Consider the following 19,649-nt stretch of genomic DNA (forward strand, 5'->3'; position numbering starts at 1 on the left):
TGGTTCATTACGAGCGTCCCAAAGAGATGGCGGGGGGGAATTGTTATAAGGTAAAGTATGGGGAGACAGATAGTTTAGTTGAAAAGACTAAAGTGTGAATAACATGTCCCACCCAAGGTTTAGCTTGAAAAACTTTGTCACCCCTAACTTCATGGCAAAGTTAATAGTTCTAATATCTTTTACTATTTCAGTACTCAAAATTAAAATATCACCCAAAACTAACAAAATTGAAAAAAAAAAAAAACTTTAGATATCGAATCTTTATCAACACTATATTCTTTTACTTTCACTTTTCCTTTTACAATCTTCTTTGGTCAATCCATCCCTTCACCCTCTCGAAGCTATAATAAATTCTTATATTAAAACTTTTTCAAATTTAGGTCAGCACCTTTGCCGACAAGTTGGTCTACGACTTCTTTGTTAACCCTACTATTAACGTAGAGAAAAATGACAAATCGTGAAGTTGTCAATGATAATGTGAGGTAGAGAAAGGGACAATAATTTTAGGGTTAGGGTTACGACTTCTTTATCTAGGGTTAGGGTTTCCTAACTTTTGTAAGGGTTAAATGATAAGTTTTCAAATATATAGAATTGTTTAATTGTCCTATTTAAAACGCTAAAATGATATATATATAAAATAATTATTCTTTTATTTTTAATTTTTATAATAAAATTATCATTTTATCCTTATAATATCTTTTTTAATATATTTGACTTTGTATAGTAAAATTACTATTTTACTGTTCATAAACCATTAATTAAACTACTCATTTTTATAAAACCGAATAATATCAACAAAAACTGAATATAACTAAGTTGGAAAAGAACAAAAGATTGAGGAGTTGTCAAGGCAATCAAGTCACTATTTGACCCAAATGAGAAACCAAAATTTGGGATAGTTTTTCGATCATTTAATTTATTCAATATAGTAGTTATAGGTCTAATCACTACACCCGATATTTACCTATCAAACAAAGTCAACAGGGCTCCTTGGTCATAAAAAGAATCTGGGATAGTTTTGGCAAAGCCTTGTCAGCTAGAGAGTTAGTGAAGACATTGCGTTGCGTGATGAATCATTGAAGGAAGATCCCAAAGATATAACATACCCTACGTTTAGAAGGAATGCAGATGCAACAGAGAGTCTATTAGAGACTATTTGAGTAATTGGAGGAGGGGACAAAAGAAAAGAGTCTTGCTGGTGAGGTTTGAATGTGAGTTCAAAATGCACTACCTGAATGTGACATTTGTTGTTAATTCAAGTGAAGGTGTGAATTCTCTCGTCTGAGATTTAACATGTACTATTTTCTAATAGAATAATGTTATAAATGCATATTTTTTTATATATAATTTATATAAATAGATGATATATCATCATATAATTAAATATTATTTTATTTTTAATTTAAAATTATCTAATCATATAATAATATATCATCTATATGTCTAAATTATATATCAAATAAGTGTGTGTATAATCTTATTGTTTATAATTATAGTACTGATAAAATCTTTTTACTGATAAAACAAAATAAATAATTTTAATTGTGTTTGGTATATACCTATGTGGGACTCACCAAATTGGCAATCCCTTGATTTTATTATGAGGTTACGTCTTGTGGTCCAATTTCAGGAATCATATGACGAGCTGGAGAGAGCAATCAGATATTTGGCAGGCCCATCTGCTCCGCTTTCTGTAGAGGCGAGGTCTAAAACATTGAACGGTCAGGTTATAGATGGTGAATTTTTGTAATTACCTGAACGTCTTCCCATACTGTTATTGTTTATAGATTGGCAAATCCTGACCATTTTTTTTTTTCCACATCAATTAATTTGTTGATTTATGGGTACCAAATTTTCCAGAACGTTGAGATTCAAGAAAACCTCTGCGTCATGATGGCAAACTATCTGAAAGTTATTTTATGATTACATTGTTGCAACTGAAATTGTAGATATTCACACTGCGGAATCACACTGCAGAATACGTTGAATCACACTGCAGAATTAAATGTTCTACGAAAATTAGAACAAGGGGTGCATTTGAGTTAAATTAGGCTCAAACGTCGGTCAACTTTAGCTCCACTCAAATCCTAAAAGCACAACTTAAGCTCGAGTTTGAGCGAGCGATGATGTTCCAGAAAGATTCATCAAAGAAAAAAAAATTATCGAAGAAGATGAATCTATCAGTAACTTTCTAACAACTCACTAGATTCGAGCTATATAGACTCAAACTCAACTTGAGGCTACCCCAACTTGTTTTAGCTGAACACTGAGCTAGTTCAGCTTGGATCCCTAATTAGAACAAAGCTATTTGCAATTCAATCACAAGCTAGAAGCTTAACTATCAACAGTACTTTTACCTTTGGAAGTCACTAAGCATGGCAATCAGATTGATAACTTCTCAAGTTGAGAACACCATTGTTTCATAAGATGCGCTGAGGTGCACATGTTCAAATTCACAGGAAACCATGTATAGTTCATCCCAATTGCCAAAAGAATCAAAATGCAATGTAAGGTTAGAAGTTAAAGTCATCCAACCCAAGCCTCATTAGATGTTCAAAACCCACAACCAGAAACTGAATACATACATAAAAATTTCTGCAAGTTTGTTCAAAACGGTGAAAGAATATATAAGTTGACAATTAATTTATTCTAGGACTTCAATGTTTTCAGGCACATAAACTAATAATTACATAGTTTAATTGCTTCATCAACATTCATATGCCAGTTAAATAGACCATATAATTCTACATGTCCAGCAAGCACTCACCAGAAAAGTCATTTCAATTTGAAAATCCCTTGCTCTATTTCACTGGAGCGGCATTCCAACTAATGATAACAACAAATGTGAACAATACATTTCAATTTGGGTGCTTGAGGGTGTGGATATCGCCCTTATACATAATCACCTAAAGTGTTCAAATATCCTCCCCTTCCATGATGCCAACAAAGCATCAGGATCGCAACAAGACCCCCTTTGAGCTGTGAAACAAAAAAAAGTTACATAATCAATATTTGAGTTCCTCTAATAAACCAATCCATCATAATACAATTCTACACATTAACATTTCCTTTTTGGCTGAGTAAAAATTGTAGATGACACCAACAGGTGTAACGATCTTTAACTGTACATCAAATGTCTGTAACAAGCAGATAATGAAACAGTTCCTAAGGATAAAGAAGACAAAAGAAATTTGGATTACAATCTTATGGTAAACGGCCACAATATTTGATGCCATGTTCTGCCAATGATTAGGTATTTTTTAATGATAAATAAGCATATCTGAAGATCTAACCAGAAGTAAGAAGCAGAAAAAATGGTTTTGAAGAAGGAAATTATCTATGACATCAAGAACTCAAAAATGTTACATGACAAACGATGATACTACTGAAGTACAATTACAACTATTCAACATCTTTATAATCAACTTCAGAATAATTAAACAGGTAAAGACAATGCATTTAGAATTGATAAAATATTTATTTAAGTAGAAGTATGACAAACCTTGGTATGGTCCCACAACGTCGTGGATCTTCCTCAGTTGCTTGTCGAAGAGCCCTTGCAAAAGCTTTGAAGGTTGCCTCAATAATATGGTGAGAATTTCTTCCAGCAAGCTGTTATCAAACAAAATTAGAACCATGAAAAAGCAGAGCAAAACTTTCTCAAAAATCGAAAGATTTAGAGGAATGATCAACAAAGTTATATATGTAATTGGTCAAAAATTAAAAAAATTATAATTAAAGAGATAGGTTGCCTAGATTAAAATTTACATTTCATTTGCAAATAAATTCTAGTCATAAGCCAATGTTAATGAATAATGAGTCAAGTACAATGAGCACAAAGCATGTGTCAAGTACAATGAGCACTAAGCATGTTGTATAACTCCAATTTTTCAGTTCCTAACAATCACGAATATTTGGATGATAAAAATTAAAACAATGACATTTAAGCAGCTTTCAGTAAATCATACCTGCCGGATGTGAAGTGTCATACCAGAAGTATTCACCAAAGACTGAAAAAAGTGCTCCACCAACTGCATATTAAAGTGTTCTAACAAAATTATGAAAAAAGAAAATATTTTGGCAAATAATAAATCCAGTAAAAAAACAGAAACAAGTAACCACTAGCTTAATTGTACTGTGATTTTAAAATTCCCAAAGTTGCAGTGAGTATCATACTAAGTTAACATCTCTGCAGGGAAAGTGTAGAACAGACTAAGAAATCTGAAAGTGTAAGTTTGGAATTAAAGATGCAAACAAGTACCTGAGTGTCATATGTTCCAACTCTCTCTGTGGGAATTTGCAAATCATAACTTAAATGAGGACGTCCAGATAAATCCTGAATAAAAAGCATCTCAAATTAAGCATTCAATTCAAATTAGAAAAAGAAACTAGTAAATAACTCTACCAATAACCAAATCTTTCAATCATAACATAGTATAGTATACATGTACAACTAAACCTCAAAAGAAAAACCAAAAAGAAACAGGGCTCTCGTATAGCAAAGCCTTAAGCCTTTCCATAATATCCAAAAAGAAAAACTCATAAATTTCCAATCAGATTCTCTTAAGCAAAATCAAGTACTAAATTCTAGTTTCTGATTCAAAAATTTCTTTTCACACTAACATCTAAAATAAAAAGCTGACATATACTACAAACTTCAAAAATCACCAAATCCTCAAGCCATAGCTCTGAATGATAAATTGAAAGCAAAACCATAAAATTTCTATGGCAGCTTTGGTATGATTTACCAGAGTGAATTTTAATTCTGTCCATTTTTCTGTAATCAGTAACAGAATCCTTCATTGTCCTAAAGGTAATATTAAGAAAAAGGTCAATATTCACCATGAAAATAGTCTAACAAATACAATAAGAAACAATCATACCAATGAAACATGGATTAATGCTTCATCAAGAGGCGCTGAAAAGTCCCCAAACCGGTTAATTCCTTTTCTATCACCAAGGGCTTGCAGCAATGCCTGACATCAACTTACAATAAACTCTCAGCATTCTCAAGATACATAATTTCAAAAACTAATTTTAGGCTTGAAAGAGTTACAGTTCCAATGGCAAGCGCAACATCTTCATTGGTGTGGTGATCATCAATATGAATGTCTCCAGTTGCCCTCACATGCACGTCAAACAGCCCATGAGAAGCAAGTTGCTATCAATACCAGCACACATAACTCAAATTAAATCCCTGATAGTAAATTAATTATATATACATAGTGCCCGTTTAGCACAACTTATGATTATTAGATTATGATTATTAGATTATGATTATAGGAATAATTGGCCATGTGATAATCAAGTACACCTTCTGATTATTGGAGTATAAATAATCATAATTCAATCGTGTATGTGACAGTTTAACAAATTATCTAAAAAGTTGATTATTTGTGCTAAAATGTTCAATATGCTTAATACTTTAGCTTATGGATTAGAAATGTTAAAAAATAAAAAAACCACTAATTCCAATAATCCAGAAAATGCCAACCTAACTTGACATTATGACTTAAATAATTTAAAAATATGATTATAATCCACAATTAAATTATTCACATAATTTATATAAATGATTATTTAATCCAATAATCTGGATTAAATAAGCTATACTAAACAGGCACATAATAAAAAAACAAAAACATACATCTAACATGTGATCTAGAAAGGGAATGCCAGTGGAGGAGTCAGCAATTCCAGAACCGTCCAAGTTAATCTTGACAAAAACATTGGTCTCTTTCGTCACTCTCTTCACTTCTCCAATTCGACCGCCTGAAACAGCAAAAGAAGAAAAAAAATCAGAATCAAAATAAACTTTTAATTTTTTTTCAATCAAAAAGAGAAAATCAATTACGATTTTACCAGAATCAATAGTAGAAGAAGTTAAGGCGGAGCCGTTGCTGGTAGTGCTAGTGTTGTCGTCAGGGTTTAGAGAGGCGCGTGTGATGAAGGTGTTCATGCGGCAATTATGATTTGAAGAGAGGAGGAGTAAGGAAGGGGAGTGTTTGGAGATTGGAAAGAGAAGTCTGTGAGGAGGATTAAGATTAAATTTTGGCCGAAGAGGAAGAAGGTGGAGTGTGGAGGCAGAGAGACGAACAGAGAGCTGCATTTGTGAGGGCGACAGAAACTGAGAGGGAGGACAAACGAGGAAAAGATGTCCGTTTAAAAACGCACCCAAAGTTTGTCTCAACGATTTTGTCACCCTCCAATTTTAAAAAATTTATTTGCTCACTCATTGGGGATTGTGTCAATAAAATTTGTTAACTGACATGATATAGTTAGAGGGATCAAATAAGTCGAATCGGCCTAAAGCCCGAAATGATAAGGCCTAGTTTGGTATTGTGATATATCGAGTCTAACCTATAGGTTTTAAGCTTAGATACAAAGCTTGTGAGCCAACCTTACCTATTACTGTTTATTTAATTAATAAAAAATAATTAATTAATAGTTATAATATAAAATTTTATTTTTAATTAAAATTAATGGGCCGACTCATTTAAAATCGGCACTTCTATATATTAAATCAAGTTATGAGCCTTATGAATTTTGTGGGGCATCTGGACCCAAAGGCATGTCACTATACTAACTTCAGGCCGAGCCCACAAGTCTAATGGGTCACGTCAGAGCTGATCTAACCTACCGATATCTCTAGTTATAGCAATTAAAGAGAGGAAAATATTGCCTGTTATCTTAAATAAAGTTGAATGGCAGCTTGCATTAGGTTCAATTATGCAAGTGGTATTAATCATTTTTAAATTTGGAAAATGTCACTTAAAAAATCTTAAGCATTATTCATTATATCAAGGCCAAACGACTATTTCCCACCCAAGGTATGCTGTAATGACAAGTTTTCATCCTTTAACTATAGAAACATTAAATACCCATCCATAACCGGTTAAATTTAACAGAACCCTAATACCTAAAAATTTTATCTCTTTTTATCCTCATAAACTTTAAAAACTAAAATTTTCCTTCAGCCTAAGTTTTAAAAAATGATAGTTTCACCCTAGGGCTTGGTTTTGAAATCTCCGGCGACCTCTCCGGCTCCATTACCGATGGTCTCTCTCTCCCGAAGCATCCTCTTCTTTCGGTGATCTCTTTCCTCTCATTTGGAGGGCTGATCAACATCGAAGACGCCTTGGGAGACGAAAAACTTCGTCGGGGAAGACGAAGTTCTTTGTCTTCCCATCGTCTTCGTATGGGAAGACGATCGTCTTCCCAGAGGAAACATCCTCTCCTTCCGACGATCTCTTTCCTCCCATTTGGAAGGTCGATTGGCGTCGGAGATGAAGAACTTCGTCGAGGAAGATGAAGTTCTTTGTCTTCTCAGACAAAGACAACGGCTTCGTCTTTGTCTTCCCCGATGAAGTTTTTCATCTCCCAAGACATATCTGACGTCGATCGGCCCTCCAAATGGGAGGAAAGAGATTGTCGAAAGGAGAGGATGTCTCAGGAGAGAGAGGCCGTCGGCAATGGAGCCGGAGATGTCGCTAGAGATTTTAAAACCAAACCCTAGGGTGAAACTGCCATTTTTTAAAACTTAGACTGGGGAAAAATTTTAGTTTTCAAAGTTTAAGGGGGTAAAAATAGATTATATTTTAGTTTATTTTTTAATATTATAGAGAAAATGACGATTTTACCCTTACCACCGTTATTTTTAACTAGCCATGGGTGGGTATTTGATGTTTCCATAGTTAAAGAGTGGAAACTTATTATTACAGCAGACCTTGGGTGGGAAATAGTCGTTTGGCCTTATATTAAATAAAAGACTAATGTCTTTGGCTTGGTTGCAAGGTTAGATGTGCTCTACGGCAATTTAGACACAGATCATGATAGGTCAAACAACTTGAGTTCAAGCAGGGTAGAGATAACCCTAACTCAATTCAATAAAGTCATCAAAAAGTTAATGATATTCATCTAGATGACTTTTCACTTTCTTTATCTATTATTTTTCTTTTCTAATGATTGTTCTTCTTTATCATTTTGAAAACCCCATTTATCTTCACTAACAACTTTTTCAACTTCTTCAATGAACTCATCATTACTCTAACGAGCCAAACTCCATTTCCAACTTACCATTCAAAATTTAAGTCAAACTTAGACTAACCTTTATTTATTCAACTTAAATCCACCCTACTATTTATAGTTCATCTGTTTGATTCCCTACAAATATTTGTAACCACATAAATAGCACCATTATACAACAATATGTTAAGTTCGTTGCATTTCAATATATATACTTTATTAGAACTAGTGGTTTTAAACTCGTTCGGTACAAATTTTCACAAACGAGATCAAAACTAGAATTGATGTCTTTTACTTGAAAGTTTTATAATACTTTATTAATTTTGTTAACCTTAAACGCTTAATACATATAGTTTAATTGACATCTTAAATGAAGTAAGTTCACTTTTGCATTAGATAACAGTAAGTACTAATACTTGAATATGTACCTAGAAATAAGTCATTTGGGCTGATTAGTACAATGAAAGAGTTCAAATTCCCAAAATGTGCTCACGTGCATGGCAAACATTGAAAACAAGGGAAGCAAGAGAAGCAGGCTCTTCAAACATTAACCAGCCTCAAATTTGTCACGTGATGAGCTGCCTTATGATACACTGAACAACAACAAATTGCTACATAAAAATTTCTTAATTACCGCTTGGTAGAGACAGACAGACAGACTATCTATCAACTTCCTACACTCAAATTGGATCAGCTATATACACTTCTAACCACATCTTAAGAAGTCCCCCTCTTAAAGACTCTTTGAAGACTCTTAGAGATGGTGCTTAACCTTACCCTTAGGCCATTGGGTGTCATTAGGCTTTATGAATATAAAGTATCACAGCCTTAACATTTATGGCGGAAAAAATTGTTACCAGGTAGAGCTTACAAGACAACCATGATGCAATGTAGTAGCTAGATCAAACAGAAACAAACTCAGTTTCAGCTTCAAGCAGTGGCATAAGGGTGACTGAATATTATGTACTTTCTCACATGGAATTGCCCGCTCCAGTAGTATTCTCTGTGGCGATTTCCCCTGGACATGGGGCAGAATCAGGATGTGCAACTTTATTAGTATTATCTTTGGATGGAGAATGCGACGGATTCTGTTTTATCTGTAGTTCATTGCAAATGGCTTTGGAAGGAGGCTCAGACGATTTTCCCTCTGCTTGTGAATCAACAATTGAACTCACTGCAACAGAAATGGGAATCTTAACTTCATCAGATGTGGCCATGTTGTAATCTGTGTGGCAGCCATTGTCGGTATCATCCTCTATACATGAGAGAGTACCGTCTTTGACAGGATCATCTGATACCAGTCTATTCTGCATGTCCAATGCAATATTTGTATCTATAGGATGGGCCTCAATCATATCAACCTCTTTACAAAACTCGCGACGCTTTTTGACAGACGAACTCAACTTTGATTGCATGTCACAATTCTCATCAATGGCAAGAGACTTGTTCGAAACAGATTCAACTAATTTATCCTCTGCTTTCAAATCAGAACTTGCACTCCTCCCACCTGTAACTGGAAATTCATCTTCATGTGAAGTGGCAATATTAACGTCAATTGAACAGGCATCGTTTGTATCATCCTCTTTGCGGGACGGAAAGTTTTCTTCAAGAGGAGAATCAGTTAGTTGATTGTTTTCAAGAATTTTCCTCTCCGAAGTGAATCCAGATGACTTGTCTGCAAATTGAGAGCTAGGACTTGCAGATTCCTTAGCAGAGTCAGCAATTTTAACTACATGAGAAGCAGAAACATTGACATCTATGGCATGAACAACATCCCTATCGGCCTCTTTATTTCTCCTCTCTGATGCATCATGGCTTGTATAGGAGTTAGAAAGACAGTTTCCATCCGAAGCAGCTTCAGCCAACTTATCCCCAGGTTGAGAATGAGGGCATGGTGTGCCCTCAACAAAGACATTTTGTCCATTCGAAGAATCACTCAGCACAGATGATTCATTTAGGGAAACATCTGGACACTTGGAGTCAGAATCTGTGGCTGCAACCTCACCATTTATAAGATTAGCATGACTCAAACCACTATCTGCACACTTAACAGGACCATGGTCAGCCGATGAATCAATATTGGATTCATTTGCCACCTCAGGTCTAATACCAGCCTTGGCCTCACATTCCGCAGGATCATGGTTAACTGATGAATCAGTATTGGATTCATTTACTACCTCAGGTATAACACCAGCCTTAGGCCCCAACTCTGTCCGCTGTAAACCTGTGGAGAAAGAAAAGAGGCTTACCTAAATAACAAAAGATATACAAATACAGTTAAACAGACAGAATAAATTGCATGAACTGAAACCTGTTCTAGCTTTCATATTCTCCTTGACACTTTCCTCTTCCAGTACTAGTTTCTGCAGCATATCTATACCAGGGAATACTAACATATTCAAAGACCTCATTTCTTGCTTAAGTGATTCCTCTAGAGGCATGAAACCAAAAATGCCCGTCCAAGTACTCATAAGTTCTGCAATTGCAGGGATAACCAGTTTTTCAACCTTGAGAGAGTAGAGTGCCTTCAAATAGAATAAAAACAAGATGACATCAATGGAGAGTTGAAGGAACAACAACAAAAAAAGGTAAAATATACAGACAAAAGATTTGTGAATACTCATTTCAATACATACAACAATATAGGGGCATAGTTTTAACAACTTACTGATTCAAGGGCACAAAAAAGTCGACGGCACATTCCCTGGCGCCTATATATATGGCGAGTTCCAATGAAAGGCATCTCTGCTAACTGAGTCCCATGGAATCTAATCAGGAATGGCAAGAAAATGGTACAATTTATCAGTATACTAATCCACAGACACATCATATCCCAACACATTAACTAGAACTCCTATTCCAAACAGAGTCTGGCTGGATAATGATCAATAAAACTATAAGTGTTTCTTTTTCTTTGCTGTACTGTTAACCTTTATGGCATTTTTCATGTGCCTGATTTAACAATTATTTCGTACAAAATAATAATGGGAACAAACCAGACCACATTATTGAATACAATAAAATGACCATGAGCATAATGTGGCAAAGTACCTGATAGATGCTGCTGAAATTATTTCATCTCCCCTCTCCAGAATAGCAGTGTAGAAACCACTGTAGTTCAGCCGATTGAAGTTTGATCTTCAGAAGATAAAAGGCAAATACACTAACTAATTTTAGTCAAAGATATATAACCATAATTGCAAGGACAACATACTAAGTGTATATATTCCAGAAAGGAGGATAATATAACTGGAAAAACAACATTCACAAGCACCCAAGCAGAAAAACACTTATTATACAACATTCATGAATGCTGACATCAGAACAAAAATGAGAAAGACCATAACATAAAAGTGTTCATAGAATAATAAAATCAATATGGAAATAACCAGTGCCTTATAAGTACAAAAATTAATATAAAATACAGATGATCTATCTAAGACCATTTTCCAACTTTACCAATAAGATTGGACATATTTGCACCAAAAAGCTAACTAGAGCACGACAGAAGTAAAATTGACTTCATCAAAGCATCATTTAGCCATCAAATCAAACAAATGACAACAAAAACAAGATTCCTAGCCCAGCCCTGCCAGTGACAAAAGCTAAGTTGAAAGTCTTTAAGCTTGAGATAGTGACAAAATTAATTTGTAGTCACATTGTTGACAGGCAAGGATCATCTGAGTCATACAATATACTAAACCATTAAGGAAATTCATACTTGCCTAATACATAAAACATTTTTTCTTATAACAAATTCTCAACTGAGGTTGTAAGTAGACAGCTGAATATGGGACATTGAAAGAGATTGTTCTAATCTGTTATATGTGGTCTAAACACAGAAAAAGCACAAACTACATTATGTTTTTTCAGTATACATATAATATTCTTTTACATAGTGAAATAGTAAAGTTACAGCCAAAATGTGTCCGGAAATGCAGATGTTTCATTATCTTACCTTGTAAGACAATCTGCCTACTTAAAATTGACCCAAGTCAGTTTACTGAAGAAGACATAGAGGAGAATAGGCTGATAAAATTGTCCCCTAAAATTATCTAAAGGATTGCAGTTGAATACAAAAAGCTCAAGCATGATATCTTCATCCGATAACCTATGTCTAGTTGCACACCCCAAGGCAACAAGAAAGTCCATAAAATTAGATTTTAACTTTGACAGCATAAGTTAGAAGCAATGCCCATAGAAAAGAGGTCTTAAGTGCATATAAGAAGCATAGATACAGTCTCATTCGTTCATGCTCCCGTGCAAATTACATGCGGTGAAATTGATGAAGACCATAACGAAACGCACATGACAAAACCATTCACATGCTCATGTTAAATGCAAAATAAACTATCAAGATAAACATCCTTCAAATGTATTAGGCCAGCCAAGCACCGCTTCAAGAAAATAGAGGCCAAATTAAAATTGTTTGTGACAGCATTAATAAATGCTTACGCTAAATTATAAAGAACATTATGAATTAAATTGATTCCACTCCTCCGGTCAACAATGGGCAAAAAGCATTCATCCATAACAGTCAGTGCAACAGCCAGCTTAGAATTGTTTTCCACCCTTTGAGGAAGTCCTCGAAGCATTGTGTCTGAATCTTCATCTGTTCGACGAATAAGGGACCATGAAAACCCCCCTTCCAATTCATTTTTGACCCCCAGATATCTCTGCAAATGCTCAAACAGCTGCAGTAGCAGCAGAAAATACACAATCATAAGCATGAGGTTAGAAGAGAACATTTCCACACTATGAAGAAACAAGAGGTCAAACAATACAAAGCAACAAGGGAACCCCTCTTGCTCATTAAGTCCACACAAGCAACAAGGAAACCTCTCTCACTCATTAAGTCCCCACCCACAATAACCTTTGACATGCACCCCCACACACCAACAAAAACAGAATGATGATCTCTCTTCCTAAAAAAATAACACTGAATGTATTTGACGACAGAGTTAAGATGGGTATAATCAAATTATACCATGTGTCCAATGTCATAAGGGAAAGACAACTGCAGTTAAAAATAACCTTAACAAATATCTCCATTTTCAAACTTCCAGGAAAAGTGAATAAGGCAGCATAAACAAAAGACATAACTTAGTCTTACTGAAAATACCATTTTTAGCACAATTCATGTCTCCAGAATCATAGCAGCTAAAATTTAACCAAGATGAATAAAATTACATCTATCTAACCCAGCTACACTCTCACTAATGGGGGAACAAAACAAATCTTAAACTGAAGTAAATTTGCAAACTCACAAAACTGCCATCCCTTAATTGCAGCTTTCATGTAACAACAGCCATATGTCCATTGAAGAACATGGAACATTTAAAGCCATATAAATTATATTTGCAACAATAAATCTAATATCTAGCAATTAAGCATCAATAAAAGAAAAACCCTCTTCAATTGCTAATATTTTACACAGAATAATAATTGAAAAAAAAAAAAAAAAAACAGAGAGCACAGTTGCCAAAGGAAAAAAGCATCAAAAGGCTATGAGAGGTTCCAGCGCCCAGGCAAGATAGGCAAGGTGAAGGCATCGCTTTTTTACCTAAGGTTATTAAAAATTTCAATTAAAAAAATTCCCATTCTCCATTAAATTTATTTATTTATTTTTTGCTATATTGACATTAAAAAATTAATTGGCAACTTCATCAACAATCTTAGATCAGACCGACAACATGTTATTATGTCTAGACCTCTCTGACAATTATATAAGGGATTAGTGGCAAGCAACCTATACGACGACCCAAAAAAGCTTATTTGGCGACCTTGAATTCTTTACAACTTTAGAACTCGTTCACAAACCCTTCGACAACCTTAGAACTCACCATCAATCTCTCGACAACCTTCAAAACTCATTGGTGATCTCTCCAAAAACCTCAAACCCTATTAGAAACCTCAAAAATTGTCAATAACCCACTAGTTGACAATTGCCCAAAACCTACCGAAAAGCCTAAGACCGTGCCTAAAATTGTCCATAAATTGGCAATAGCTGTCAAATCTAGTCAAAGATAACTTAGGTGATAATAAAGCATGTTTTTCCAATGCCTAAAACTTCTCCAAAAGAGTTAAAAAACGTTAAAGGGGATCGTCTTGGAACCATTAGTCACCTTGACCATACTCAAGGCAATAACCACATTGCCTTGAGTAAAGTGTCGCCTAGGTGCAACTTCGGCGCAACTTAAGCACACCTTTGATAACTATGTGAGAGAGACAATAAAAAAGGGAAAAAAATGGAGAAGAAAGTCAAGACATTGCTTAGCACTCTCATGAAATAAGGTCATATGCAAATATCTACCAAAGTAGCAACAATTCACACACTTCATTAAATTCCAAAAACTATAAACCATAGTAGAATTGTTTGCTAATAAAAATAGAAAGAAAGAGAAGAAAAGAAATAATGGTTCTACAACTGGAACACAAAATTCAAGGAAGCAAAAAGAGCTCAATACCTCTCTGCAAGTCTGCCCACAAAAAGAAGTAACTGAACAATTTGAATCAACTGGAACAGCACTCATGTTCTGCATGCACAATTTGTGATCTACAGAAGCAAAAATGCAAACTCAAATCAAAATCATAGGAGTGCTAAGAAAGTCCAGAAGGGGATATTCTATAAGTAAAAACAGAGATTTACGAAACCAGAAAAAGAAAACAGTACATTTTTTCTCACACATGCGGCAAGTAAGTATTGAACAAGTTGTTATATCACTTCCTTCATTAATATCCTCATCAGCTGAACCACAAAATTTGCACGTACAATTTGGACAGTGCCAATCACCAGCTGGAAGCATCTGCAATGTATGGAAATTTTAAATACACCCAAGCACTTGAAAGATTAAAAGATTTAAGAAAGCTAATTTCATCATTAAAAAACACAAAGCAAATTCACTCCTCAAGTACACCATTGTCATATATAAATTGATTTAGTTTGCTTTCATGACTAAGTTGGAGTAAATTTGATCCCTGCTCAAAGGGGTAAATTTGATAATCAATTACTGATAACCAAAAGGGCATGTAATTCATCAAAACAGAACTAGACTGTGAGTGGCCAAACGTTTAAGCTAGTTAGTTCAAGCTATTAACAGCACTGAGAGACCAAAACATCATCAGCAACACCCAAACAACAATACTTGCATAATCTATGCTATCTAGCCACGCAGCAAGCATCAAAATGGTTTGCTAAGGATGTTTAAACATCCCTAATTCTTTCCAACTGGAAACTTTCTTTTTGGTAGTCACCATCTAGCTTAGTCCTACATAAACTGTTAGCTCATAAAGAATATCTTACCAACCTAAGAGAACCATTCAAATTATCTAAAAATCCTTCCCTAGTTTCTTCCATCTGCTCACTCCTAAATATGTTTATTTTCACAAATACCATAAACATTCAAAAATACAGCTTAAAAAAATCATCAGCATAATGTTAAACTAATGAATGTGATTGCTCCACAAGTTACCCTCAACATCAAAACAATCAGAAATCTCAACTTCTCAAGCCTTTTGCTTAATTCATTAACCAAAATCCATCAGGAAAATGGCACATTAAGCCACAACAAAATAATGAAGAAAAACATAGACAAAACAAAGATTACCCCTCATATGTGGATAATGAAACAATGCAAACATACCTGTATATCAAGGCAGTTCTGATGAAATGTGGAGGGACAACCATCACAGCAGATCAAATCCCCACCATCTCCACATATGCAACAAGTATCATCATTGGGATCATCCCCGTCAATGTCCACAGAGTCAAAACCGATGCGCTCAGAATCCTCTTGTCTATTCCATGCATCAATTTGGCATTGCAGAAGGGAAATCCCAGAGTCCAAATAAATGTTTTGAAATGGTTGACGCAATTTGCTTCCTGCGTGAATCTCAAACTTTGTTACTGTAAGTATTTTACTGCAACAACCACAATGAATGCCATCTCTAGTAATCCACCCCTCCAGCATCACTTTTGTTCGACGACGATTCATATACTGCACTTTCTGGCTCAATTGCACAGTCCCTGAGTCAATCAACCAAGAAAGCAAGGTACGCTTTCCAGCATAAGGAACAAATCCATCAGTCTCTGAATTTGGTCCATCATTGGAACTACGAACCAGTAAAGTACATCTGCCAAGTTTTTTACTTTTCCTTCCATGCACTATATCAGAATTTGATACAGAAAAAGGTTTTTCCTCAGAATCATGCATATGATGAGTAGAACTTGGACCTTTTGAGTTCTGGCCGAGAATACCATTCTCGTCCATTCTACTCTTAGATGATGTTCCACCCTGCTTTAAATATGAACTTAGTTTCTCCTCATGGCTGCTGCTGCCCATGCTCTCCTCATCATGCCTGGCACTTGAAAATGATTTCTTGGAAGCAGCTTCTCTAGTGTTCACACTCTGACTGCCATCTTTTTGCTTCTTTTTCATTTCTTTCTCAATCTTGTTTCGTGTTTTTCGAGTTAATTGGCTAAGGACTTCATCTGGCAGTGGAGCAAATGAAGAACCATCAACACTCGGTTTGACCTCTTCTTCTTCATCATTTAACTGCTTCAAAAGTGCATCATAAGCCTTGATGATGGACCAGTAAGCTGTTCCAGAGGGGTTAATGTACACTGCATCAAGGTAGTCTCTGTTCCTCCTAGGCCTGTAATCTATTGTCCAACCAGCCTCCACAAGCATCCCCCTTATCTTTTCACGTAGCTTTTGTTTTTCTGTGCCACTACCACGCCTAACTTTTCCTGTTTTCCTACCAGTTAATGCGAGCTTTCTGGCAGGAGTTTTATCACTTTCCGATCTAACCTCTTTCTTGGATTTACGAGCTTCTGTTCTCTTTGGTCCAAGTTTCAACACAGTATCGCTGTCAGCAGAATCAGAATCAGTATCCTTACTCTTCTTAGCTGGCAGAGATTTTTGCAAACTAATCTGATTTTTCTCAGTCCTAACAAATGATAAAGGTTTCTCAAGAACTTCTGCTTCTAAGTAAGATGGAGAAGGTATAGGCACATTCCTCTTACTGTCTCTAAAACTATTCAGGTTTTCCTCAGAATCCAAGTGATCATACTTTTTCACAGGATCACCCATCTTTTTCTTCTTGTTCACCATAACCTTTAGAACCCCATTTTTCCCCTGAAGCCTAATGGGTTCATCTGAGTCTTCCATATACTTCTCTCTCTCAAATGATATAGGCATCTGACCAACATCCCTATCCATCCCAAACCTATTCATGCCACCCTGATTAAAGCAACTTGTTCTCTCAAGAAACAAATTCTTTCTCTTAGCAACAACATTTCTACTCAAACTAGTATCAAATTGACTCTCAATCCCACTTCCCATAGCCATTGACTCCACAAACCTTCTCCCTCCACTACCCACTCTGCTATTTTCCAAATGCTTCCGCCTCCTCCTCATCTCCCCATCAAGGCCATCGTACTCATCAAACTCAAAGACATCTAATCTATTCCTCTTCCTATTACTATGCCTGTCAGTCCTACCAATCAAATCATCATCGTTATGTCTAACTCGCTCCACCCTATCCCTCTTCCTTCTAAACTCACTCTCTTCTACACCACCCTTCTCTAAAACACTCAAACCATTACAAACTCTTAACGTCTCAGAACCCACCCTTCTACAAGGTGGCATTAACAGCTCATCACTGGACCCAGAATCACTCATAACCATCCTAGGCCTCTTTTTTTCTTTTTTCAACTCAAAAACCTTTCGAGTACCAGAGGTACCAGCCACATTAACACCCTCGCTCTTCTTTCTCACAATTAAACAACCTGAAGTGCTCCTACTCTTCATAACGATCCCAGATTGGTCGCCAGATCTCCTACTCTCAGCCATAAATGCCAATGATGAGCACAAAACCTTAAATTTGAAAATTTTTGCTCCTAAGCATCCCAAATTCACTTTAAAACACACAAAGAACCCCTAAATTTCCAAACTTCCAATCACAATTCATCATCATCCCAAATTATTCACCAAAACCAAAACAAACAAAGTCATTATAAACCAAAAATCTCCCTCAACCAAACTCTCAGACCAAAAACCACCAGATCTGAAGGAGAAGTAAAACCATAAATTCCAAACAAGAAAACGGAAAATTAAAACAAAATAAAACGCTTAAGATTTTCACATTGCACGAAACGTTGCCGCATCACAAAATCTGCAAAGAAAAATACCTCGTGGAGCTTTCCAGATTCCTTAAAAGAACGATTTGACGTCGGATTGCTGACGTCACAATCTCCCAGCGAAAGAAACAAGATAAAAGGAAAGAGAGAGGAAGACAGTCCCGGAGTTTGGTTTCTTATGGATCCTTAAAATTTTTCTCTCTTTTATTTTTATTAATTAATTTTTAATTTTCATTAATCCATGTTTTTGGGTCAATTACTTCCGTACAGTGTTTCCTTCAAATTTCTCATGCGTGAATTCCGACCAAAATAACTCTAAACAAGTGTCACATTGGGCTCAAGTCGAATTTTGAATACTTCTTTACGAGCTAAAATTGATCGAAATGAGTCACTTTGAATTTATAGATGTACGTCCAATTAAACTGGTGAATCACAAATATCCAGAAAGAGGGAGAAGAATCGCCATAAAAAATAAAATCATTGATAGTGTAAGTTTTACGGCCAATTTCGATCCCTAAGTTAAGTTTAGGTTAAACGAATTAAAATTATTTAAATTTACTTCGAATAGACAAATTGTTATTAGTGTTAAATTTGAACCGAATTGATTCAAGTTTTAAAAGTTAGTTTAATTCGATTTGATTCAATTTAAATTTATTTATTTCAAATATGAGTTGAATTCAAATTAAAAGGTTTGACTCGTTTTAAAACTAAATCGAACTGAAAATAAAAAAATTCAATTCAATTTAGCTCTTGAGTTGGATAAATAACCCGATTAAATTTGAACTTAACTTGTAGTTTGATTTAAATTATGTTAAATAATTATTAAACAATGTCATTTTATCAATGAGTCTAAAATTCAAACTATAAATCTGAGTAATATGTTTGAATTATAAATTTAAGTTAAATTTAAACTAAACTAATTTTATTTAAACCGAACTCAAACTATCTTTAATATTGGATCGACGAATTTAAATCAAACTTTAATAAAAAAATATTTAGATTCGATTTGATTTATATTCATCAATATCTATAATATTAGAGAAAGAAAAAAATTGTGAAAAAAAAAAGAATCACAAGGATCAAATTTAAATATCAATCTGGATCTTCAATTAAGTTTGAATTATACAAATTAAATTAACTCGATTCGAATTTATTATTAAATGTTGTTTTCTGATACCAATTGTGATGCAGCCACGTAAGCTAGTAGTCGTTCGACAATGAGGTGGCAAGATCAGGGAGGGTGGAAATTATGCAGGTGGCTGTTTATACGGATTATTCGGCTGAAGGGGAAAGTGAACTACAACCGCAGATGGAAGCGCGTGAGAGAAATGGATGGGACAAGGGTATCTGGACTATAGTGGATTTTAGGTGAAGAAAATCCCTGGGCTGGGGTTGCTGTTTTGTAAAAAAACAAGAGAGGTATTTTCAGTTTTCATTTCACACAGCTCACTTCTTTCGTCATGTCTTCACCATTGCTCCTAAC

At 35.1% G+C, this 19,649-nt stretch overlaps 2 protein-coding genes across 2 annotated transcripts; both read right to left on the reverse strand.

Moving 5' to 3' along the window:
- Positions 1 to 2,616: 2,616 nt before the first annotated feature.
- Positions 2,617 to 6,184, reverse strand: LOC123212522 (imidazoleglycerol-phosphate dehydratase 1, chloroplastic-like). The gene is made up of 8 exons (XM_044631689.1): positions 5,863 to 6,184; positions 5,648 to 5,772; positions 5,057 to 5,161; positions 4,884 to 4,976; positions 4,262 to 4,336; positions 3,969 to 4,031; positions 3,503 to 3,612; positions 2,617 to 2,979 (listed from the first exon to the last, which is right to left on the reverse strand). Exons 1-8 carry the CDS (start codon positions 6,107 to 6,109, stop codon positions 2,952 to 2,954), a joined length of 846 nt encoding a protein of 281 aa, XP_044487624.1. The 5' UTR covers positions 6,110 to 6,184; the 3' UTR covers positions 2,617 to 2,951.
- A 2,293-nt stretch (positions 6,185 to 8,477) lies between these two features.
- LOC123211920 lies at positions 8,478 to 18,549 on the reverse strand. The gene is made up of 8 exons (XM_044630895.1): positions 15,669 to 18,549; positions 14,699 to 14,831; positions 14,493 to 14,581; positions 12,481 to 12,719; positions 11,077 to 11,163; positions 10,694 to 10,793; positions 10,337 to 10,550; positions 8,478 to 10,249 (listed from the first exon to the last, which is right to left on the reverse strand). The coding sequence occupies exons 1-8, from the start codon at positions 17,877 to 17,879 to the stop codon at positions 8,997 to 8,999; spliced, it is 4,326 nt and encodes a 1,441-aa protein (XP_044486830.1). The 5' UTR covers positions 17,880 to 18,549; the 3' UTR covers positions 8,478 to 8,996.
- Between the last annotated feature and the right edge of the window lie 1,100 nt (positions 18,550 to 19,649).

The sequence above is a fragment of the Mangifera indica genome, chromosome 3 (assembly GCF_011075055.1).
Source record: "Mangifera indica cultivar Alphonso chromosome 3, CATAS_Mindica_2.1, whole genome shotgun sequence".
Classification (NCBI taxonomy): Eukaryota; Viridiplantae; Streptophyta; class Magnoliopsida; order Sapindales; family Anacardiaceae; genus Mangifera; species Mangifera indica.

Excerpts from the sequence above, each read along its gene's own strand:
- LOC123212522 (XM_044631689.1), bottom strand. The coding sequence starts at position 6,109 with ATGCAGCTCTCTGTTCGTCTCTCTGCCTCCACACTCCACCTTCTTCCT. Across the intron at positions 5,162-5,647 it reads TTCTAGATCACATGTTAGAT|CAACTTGCTTCTCATGGGCT; the intron begins GTATGTTTTTGT and ends TGGTATTGATAG. Across the intron at positions 4,032-4,261 it reads TTGGAACATATGACACTCAG|TTGGTGGAGCACTTTTTTCA; the intron begins GTACTTGTTTGC and ends TTTAATATGCAG.
- LOC123211920 (XM_044630895.1), bottom strand. The coding sequence starts at position 17,879 with ATGGCTGAGAGTAGGAGATCTGGCGACCAATCTGGGATCGTTATGAAG. Across the intron at positions 14,832-15,668 it reads AGAACTGCCTTGATATACAG|ATGCTTCCAGCTGGTGATTG; the intron begins GTATGTTTGCAT and ends CATACATTGCAG. Across the intron at positions 14,582-14,698 it reads CCGCATGTGTGAGAAAAAAT|ATCACAAATTGTGCATGCAG; the intron begins GTACTGTTTTCT and ends TTGCTTCTGTAG.